An 8,457-nucleotide genomic window follows, 5' to 3' on the forward strand; every position below is an offset into this window, starting at 1 on the left:
GCATCGAGCTCCTTTTCTTTATTAAGTATTAAGATATTCATATATTAATAGAATTCTGTTCTCAGCAACAACCTAGTTTACAAGGAAAATATTTGTACCCATCAAATTCATATAAACTTAATTTTCAGAAAACGAAAATAGGATTTAATTTATCTCTATACCTGTAACTAACGTACTATTTAATAAAACTGTGTTACTATGCAGCTGTTGAAATGCAGATAAAATGGAATTAAAATTATTGAGCACTTCAAACAGAAAAATGTGTGAATTAAAAGTCCCCGTGTGTATAAATTAGCGTAATAATTTTGATTATAAACACTATAATTCAGCATTTGCTACAAGCTAATGTCTGAATGAAAAGAGGGTGATGTCACATTGGATACTTTATCAAACCATTATAAATTCCCTTTAATATTAACCATGATAACACTATTATAAGAGGAGAGGGGAAGAGCTGGAGCTGTAGGGCACCTCAGCCATGAGAGAAAACTTTCTATGTTATCTTATCTCATCAGTTCTTGCAAACAGCTGAACTCATAATCAGAAGATGCTTAACCCTTTTAAAAGTGAAACAATACAAAATTAACTTGACCCTGACAAGATAATATTTGATTTATTTATAATAGAAAAAAAGGGCGTGCAAAAATGCAGCAACTGAGGATTTAAGCATGGATTTTTTTGGAAATAGAGACCATGATCAGTCACAGCGTTACTGATTACTGACAGAGAAGCTGGTGGTTGTGAGTCACTCCTGATTACAGTTTTGTCTGTAATGAATCTGCATGAACACGAGTTCTCGGTTAATGAAACAAAGATGGCCATAACAGCTAAACAACAAGAACGTAACATAGAAAATGCCTCTGTACACCAAATTACAGCACGTTCTCATTGTCACTGCAGCTGAATTTAAAAAAAAAATCAGACATGCAGGAGGCAGAATCTGTACAGCAGCAGCACCACTGCAGTTGCCTGACAGAACTGCAGTCTCCCAGATGTGTTTGTAAGGCTGCATCCTGCCGAACAGCACGTGTTTCTTTGCAGATATCAGGTATATTCCTGTGTGAGATTACAATTTTATGTCAAGGGAGCTCAAAGAAACGCTGCTGCACCAGTGATTGATATGCTTTTTGTAATAAGGATGTTTTTACTGTCATGGGAACTGGGGGCAGATGAGATTATTCCCCTGCCAGCATCACATAAGTGTGTCAGTCTAGCACAGATGCCCACTCCTTTCAGCCAGTCTCACTGGACCCCTGTGCTGAACACAAGAACTCAAACACACACGTGAGCATCTGCACCTCCTCTCACTCCACATTTCTCCCAAACATTTGCCCGCTTTTCTCCATTCCTTAATTTAGCGTCAGCTCACCACCATGGGGATTTAGAACTGGCTCTCGTGGTTGCTAGGCAACAGTGACTCGAAGCCTTCTCCCTCAATTATGTGCATGTGTCTCAGGTTTATGTTTTATGCTGTAAGCCTTGACTTCTAACAGCTGTACTGATTTCTATTATTAAAAACATCTGGGTTTCTTACAAGCACTGTGAGTATTTATAATTATAAATAATTATTTATGGATTATTTGTAGAACACTGTTTATTTTCATCTACCTCCAAATGTATTTTTTGTCATTTGTCATTTTGGCAGCAACTGCTTTACATCCCTTAAATATTCACATAAAGATTTATTTATAATTTGCTTATAAATTTATTTGTCTGGTGCCTAAAGTTTACTTAGCTCAATCTCTTTTGCAAATGCCACAAACTTCACAAAAAAGTACTTTCCAGACTAACCCTAACCCTATTTATCTTTATTAAACTATTAATATTAATATGCAAATATCAACAGTCTAGAGGATTATCAGGATAAATACACCAAACCAGTATTTTTAATAGGCAGACGAATATGACAGTCTTGGAAAAACCCCTCAGGTTCAAGAACAAGTGACTTCACCATCCTAAAAATAATCTAATTTCAGACATCTAAAATGTCAATGTCCTGCATGCTGAATAAATATTACCCCAAATAGTTTAACTAGAGGACAATGTGTAGCAAGACAGCACAAAAATACAGAAAGAGGGTCACAGACAGAGGGTTTTACACGTGACTGATGCCTTAAAATGCGTTCTTCTTTCACTTGGGTGAGTTAAACCTCGTCTAGTGACCTCGGCTGGTCATTAAATGCTCAATATTGAGCAAACTGTGGGCAGCAGGACTCAGGTTTTGGCCTACTGTGCTTCAACTGTCTTCTGCCCCCTAGTGGTAACTAATAGGTCGTTACGGTGAGGTCATTAATTGATTAATCACATATGATCAGTCAGTGTATGGTCTGTGGTGATTTTAATTCTCATGCAGCCCAAATGACAACATGAAAGATGTGATGGGCTAGTTTGAACCTGTTTCAAAGCTGAAATGTGTCTTATTATGGCAACAGAAAATTTGAGCTGGCAGTGGTAAATCATCTGCCATCACCACCTCATGGGCTACAATTGATAAATTAGACAGAGTAAAATCAATAATCATATTTAGAATACTATTTGAGGTCATTGGGTCTCACATGACAACACAACACTGATGAGGAGGCCTCGATCAGCAAGTCTAAATGTGCTGAAGTGAGATAAAATGGCTGCTTGTCTCAACACGGATAGGGTGTGTTTGGGTGAAAGCTGTAGATAAGTGTGTCCCTGTCACGTCTTAACAGAGGTGGTTTCAGGCACAACTCCTCTGCTGTCAGCGCATTTTTGTGACACTTTCACCTGGGATTAAATAAAATATAAAACTGTAAATTGTGACATGGAAGAAAATCGATGAAGAAACTGCTCCTCTGTGATAAGAACCTATTTAAAATGAAAATGATATGTAAAACCCATGACAGATTTATTCCAATTATAAGAGCAGGCAGGCTGAGTAACATAAGCAGCTTTATACTTACTGCTAAATATAGGATATGTAATCCAGCCCGTTCAGAAAATTATTATATTATATTATATTATATTATATTATATATATTATATTATATTATATTATATTATATTATATTATATTATATTATATTATATTATATTATATTAAGTTACTGTCTATAATATAGTTCACAATATGGGGAAGTGAAAAATCAAAATGAAATACAACAAAATATGGTTCAATTCAAGGTAGCCTGAAAGAGTAAAAATTAAAGGAAAACTACAATAAAAACTACAAAAATAACCTACAGGTTGACAGTTGCTTGTAAGCACATTTATGTAAAATACTGCAACTTATATATATTACTTTGAAACTATGCAAAATGATAAAGATCAAGACATTTTCTACATCAAATACATGTTTGCTCAGATGTTTTAGCATCATCTGCCAGAATAATAGACCCATATTCATTTCAGATAAAGATCAGGGTGGGATTATTCTGCAAATTAAAAACTTTTAAAATGTCAGATAATGAATAGATTTTAATATGATGAATAAAACAACAACAAAGTGGATGTCAACTAAGACCAGTATGTCTAAACTCTAATCAGTTTGGCGTTTCAATGGCAACGGTATAATTTTTTTTGTTACATGAATGTCTTTCCCATGTTTGCTTAGAAAAGCCCAAATGTCCAGCTGACTGACACATCTTGAATATTATGTGATGACATCACTGTGCTTGTGTGTTTTGTGTCTTCGTTCCATAAAGTACCTGAAGTGAAACTATTAAAAGTCTTCTGTAAAAGCTTTGTGAAAACTGCGTAAAGTGTGATGAATAATTCAAACATAAGTATCATTTTACTCTAGATGAGCTTGCTTGGTTGCCATGGCAGAAATACATGCATTATTTACTGCAGTGTGAGTGTGACTGTAATGCAGCTTACAGGCTCTCGGTCGTTTTTAGCTCTGTTCACACAGCGAGGATTAAACGTGGTTGTAATCCACGGGGACAAACAGTCTGACTCCGAATGAACCTCCCGGAGTTCTGCTGCCATGTTGTGGACCACGTAAGGTGGCAGCGGGTCTGCGATGGAGGAGACCATGCTGACGGACGGCCAGGAGAAGCCACAGAAGCGGGTCAGGTTCCGCGTGGCTTCAGGGAACAGCGGTCGCATCCTCAAGGAGATGTTCAAGGATGAGGGGCCTTCAGACTCCCTGGATTCAGACTGCACCAGCAGCTCCGATGCTGACCGGGCCAGCACGCCCTCCACCAGCGGAGACCTGCAGGGACACCTGTACGGCTACCCGGGCTCTGAGCTTGATGAGGGCGGGTGTGAGCCCGATGACCTGCTCATGTACGCAGGGGCTACCAAGGACTGGACCTTCACCACAAAAAGAGTGAACATCCTCAGCAAAAATGGGACAGTGAGAGGGGTCAAACACAAAGTGAGCGCGGGTCAGACCCTGTTTGAGAACCTTCCCAGTTCTAACAGTGTAAGTACGCCAGATGTTCTTGTTTTATCAGCTTTCTACACCATCTTCATGATGAGTGAAGGAGTGTCGTCCTCCTCAAGTCTAGTTACAGCTTCACGTAAGTGCACGCTGGCATGAAAGCTGACAATAGAAGACAAGGTCACTGGGCAATTAAAGTTTAATGATGCATTTCCTTAAGTGTTTCAGGGGAAACTAATCAGGTTAATGAATTCTCAGCACTTTCTAGTATCCCTCCACCAAGATCTGTTATTCTGAGGTAAGAAAACATGTTTGCTGGTGCAGAAATGATGCACAGGGCTGAAGTGAAGAAGAGGTGGACAACGAGTGCCACAGATGAACCTTCTCCTGATTAATGAGATTAGGGTCATTTTGGGTGGACGTATAAGACTTTTAAAGCTCTGGACCGGCCCTATTTCAAGACTCTAGTGTCACACCAGTTATATGATGGATATTCTCTTCAGCCTGAGCCAATATTTATCACATTTTATGCAGTTTCTTTTGCATTATATTTCATTCATGGGCACAGCAGAATTAATTTTTCTTCATTACAAAACATCAAATTTAAAGATGGAATGTTGCCAGAAGGGGTTATTAAACACAAGTATGATTGCTAACAGCAGTTTACGTCCTGTGGGACTCTCCTCAAGGTTGCTGATTGATTGTACGTCTTGATGGGAGCACAGGAGAGTTGCCTTTTCATGGATTTTCCCCTCGCTCTCAGATGGAGTTGTCTCTCGAGTGCGGGCGGATCGTGATCTACACCACCAGTTTCCGCGTGGTGAGGACGACCTTTGAGCGCTGTGAGCTGGTGCGGAAGATCTTCCAGAACCACAGAGTGAAGTTTGTGGAGAGGAACATCGCTCTGGACTGTGAATACGGGAAGGAGCTGGAGGAGCGCTGCAAACGTGTGGGAGAGCCTCCTTCTTTACCGGTGGTGTTCATTGATGGACACTACCTCGGGGTCAGCTTGGCTTTGTGACCTTTACACACCATCCAATGAGAATCAAATCTTTAGCATCTTTAGAATTTTGGTCTGGATTTGTTTTACAGGGTGCTGAGAAAATATTGAGCATGAATGAGTCCGGAGAGCTTCAAGACCTTCTGATAAAAATCGAGGTTAGTTTTCTGAGCAAATATCTCTTCATGATAGCTGCGGCAACGTCTGGTTGGAATTTCAAGCTCCCGTCCAATCAATGTCAACATGGAGTTTGCAGTTATTCAGCCAAACATGAAGTTTGATGGGAAAACAATGTAAAAACAACATTTGCTGAGACAGGCAGACGAGGTCTAGCACCATAGAACAACCTATAGAATGCTTGAGAACATGCATGTTGTGATCAATATTGCTCACTTTTGCAATTTAACTATATGCGAAAATCCCATGTGGTATATTCATTTTTGTAAAATAGAGATTTACATTTAGGAGCTCTATTAGATGCACTGAAATAGCTGACATAACATGAAAGTAATATTTATGTACAACTGAACATATAAGACTGCTCTATAGACATTTATGCTAAGCTAACACAGAAGCACATGGCATATTTTTCTCCTCAAAAATGATTATTTTTCTTGCCAGTCAAATTTATCTATAAATGTTTAGGGGTGTTTTACTGGGAGAGACTATACAATTGTTCCTTTTTTAGAGGGTTCAGCATCCCCACATGTGCCAGACCTGTGGGGACTTTGCCTTCATTCCGTGCCCGATGTGCCATGGCAGCAAGATGTCCGTGTTCCGCAACTGCTTCACGGATTCCTTCAAAGCCCTCAAGTGCACTTCCTGCAACGAGAACGGCCTGCAGCCGTGTGGGAGCTGCAGCAAGTGAGGATGTTCAGTGCCTGAGCCAACAGTCTGGCTCCAAGAGTCTCGACAGGAACTGCAGCACGGGCAGTGAACCTGAACGCAGCAGCACTCCCCTTCCACAGCCATTGTTAGTGAAGACAACATTTTTAATAAAATCCTTTATTATGTGGCTCTGCTGTTGTTTCGTTCTTGCTAAACTTCCATGTTGGGTTCGTTGGACGTGAGTTAAAGTGGTTGCCACAGGTGAATCGAACAAATGCGAGCTGGTTATTTAATCGGTGTAGAAGATCCTCCATTGACAATGTTCCAGCTACTAATCCCGGCTCAGACTTGGTCAGGAAGGACACAGACACAGGACAGTTGGACACAGAGGACAAACTGGGCTCCAGAGCTGGAAGACAAGCCCCAAACCCCTGGGAAGTTTTAAAAGTCTAAAACTGAATTTAAAGTGATAAAATTAAGATAACAACAGTTTATCATTGATTAGATTTTAATTTAGAGTTTATTGTCAGTAATTCTGTAGCTCCAGTCATTATTCCAGTCACAAATTACACCAGGGTCAATTAGCTCCTGCCCAATCCCCCCATAGGAACCTGGACCTGTCCAAGGTTTCTTCCTGTTCCTGGTGGTCAACTCTGGGTTTCTAAGCGCCCAGAGACAATTGAATAGTATAGATTTAGTTCATTATTACAGCCTGTTTAATAACAGGTATATGACTTTACTGATTATTCTAATGTGAATTAATCCACTAAATTTGAATTTTCACTGCTGAGCCATGAGAATATGTTAACCTTTGTTTTAAGTGCATTGATTGTGTGACCAGGATGACACTTGTGTGTGGGGTTTATTTTCTTTGTTGTTTATTTTTATTATTCATTTTTATTGCATCTTTAGACGGCTGGAAATGAAGGGGGGGGGGGGGGGGGGGGGGGGTAACCAATCAAACTTGTACAACAGGATTTATTTATGACAGTTTTATTTTGATTTTAGGTTTTGGGAATAGCAATAAAAGTACAGAGGACCTTTTAAGAGGATATTTTGTTTCGGGGAGCTGGCCCTCCGTCCAGCCCCCATCATCACCTGATGGAGAAGCAGCACAATGCGATGATTCTGATCGGTGAAATAATCTCCAGGCTGCAGAGGGACCTTTGCATTCAATAATTCAGCGTGACGAGGACTCGGTGCATTCCGGGGTTCTTGTACCTCGCACAAAAGAGCTTTGAGTCCTTGGGTCCAAACAGCGGAGTGAAAATGAAAATCAGCCTTTTATTGCAACCAGAACCACATTCGAGGCTGGCTGGTTCGCGTCTGAAGGGATGATGTCATGCGTTTGGCTGCCATCCAAGCGGGTCAGAGAAGCGCAGCTCGGTTCTCTACGCTGTCATAGCCCTGTACAATGCTGCTTGAACATGATTAGACAAGGCAGCACTGTAAAGAGGCTAAAAGCGGAGAGCAAGGTGGCGATGGTGATGATCCGCCATGACGACTCCCCCCTCCAACGCAAGTCTTCACACTTGGAGATGCTCCCGCACCTGAAACGGCAACCGACATCGATTAACTAGAACAAAACAGAATGAAAAAGGGCGCGCGGAGATATAAATCACTTTAAAGGTTGCGGGTTCCGACAGGGTTGCGAAATGTGGTTCCTTTAATCCAATTCCGCAGCGAGGTGTAATGGGGGGTTTGGGCTTTTTGTAACCACGGGCTTGTGGCGACGGAGGGGAGGTTGCATGAAAATCTGAGTCCCCCAACTGTGATGGTGTACTGCGCCCCCCATCTGTAAGGAGAAAAGACTGAGAGGGGGGAAACGGCGGCGCCGAATGTGAAAAGACCCTCTCGCTGATGAATAGATGGATGGACGCGGCGACGGGGAGGATGGAGAGGAAAGCGGGATGAGTGAAGAGGTGTTTGGTGACAGACGCGCCTCGACGCACGTTCAACCTCCACCAAGAACCAAATCTGGACTTGCTTGTTTTCTTCATCCGCGCCCCCCCAACCTCTTTTCTTTTCTTTCCCCGAGACGGGGACATATGAAAGGAAGGGTAGTGGCGCGATGGCACCACTGACGAGACATGACACCGATATGCGCGTAACAGCCACAAATGTGAGAAGACGGAACGGGAATAAAACCTGCAGTGGAGCTCCGGCCGCTTTGTCTGCTTCCCTCCGTGGGCTCGGTGAAGAATGATTTCAGTCGAGTAACCCAGCGTGGTCCAGCCGCGGTGCCGTGCGTAATGTTTTGAATGGTCGGTCAATG

The 8,457-nt window shown here is 41.6% G+C and overlaps 1 protein-coding gene and 1 long non-coding RNA gene across 2 annotated transcripts; one reads left to right on the top strand and one right to left on the bottom strand.

Annotated features, from left to right (window-relative positions):
* The first annotated feature begins 3,905 nt into the window (after nucleotides 1–3,905).
* grxcr1a (glutaredoxin and cysteine rich domain containing 1 a) lies at nucleotides 3,906–6,369 on the top strand. The gene is made up of 4 exons (XM_057043863.1): nucleotides 3,906–4,396; nucleotides 5,118–5,357; nucleotides 5,447–5,512; nucleotides 6,043–6,369. The coding sequence occupies exons 1-4, from the start codon at nucleotides 3,992–3,994 to the stop codon at nucleotides 6,220–6,222; spliced, it is 891 nt and encodes a 296-aa protein (XP_056899843.1). The 5' UTR covers nucleotides 3,906–3,991; the 3' UTR covers nucleotides 6,223–6,369.
* A 790-nt stretch (nucleotides 6,370–7,159) lies between these two features.
* Nucleotides 7,160–8,455, bottom strand: LOC130531754 (uncharacterized). The gene is made up of 2 exons (XR_008952182.1): nucleotides 8,331–8,455; nucleotides 7,160–7,732 (listed from the first exon to the last, which is right to left on the bottom strand). It is a non-coding gene; the product is annotated as an uncharacterized LOC130531754 (long non-coding RNA).
* Nucleotides 8,456–8,457: the final 2 nt, after the last annotated feature.

Source organism: Takifugu flavidus, chromosome 9 (assembly GCF_003711565.1).
Source record: "Takifugu flavidus isolate HTHZ2018 chromosome 9, ASM371156v2, whole genome shotgun sequence".
In the NCBI taxonomy this organism is placed as follows: domain Eukaryota; kingdom Metazoa; phylum Chordata; class Actinopteri; order Tetraodontiformes; family Tetraodontidae; genus Takifugu; species Takifugu flavidus.

Excerpts from the sequence above, each read along its gene's own strand:
- grxcr1a (XM_057043863.1), top strand. The coding sequence starts at position 3,992 with ATGGAGGAGACCATGCTGACGGACGGCCAGGAGAAGCCACAGAAGCGG. Across the intron at positions 5,358-5,446 it reads TTGATGGACACTACCTCGGG|GGTGCTGAGAAAATATTGAG; the intron begins GTCAGCTTGGCT and ends TTTGTTTTACAG. Across the intron at positions 5,513-6,042 it reads ACCTTCTGATAAAAATCGAG|AGGGTTCAGCATCCCCACAT; the intron begins GTTAGTTTTCTG and ends TTCCTTTTTTAG.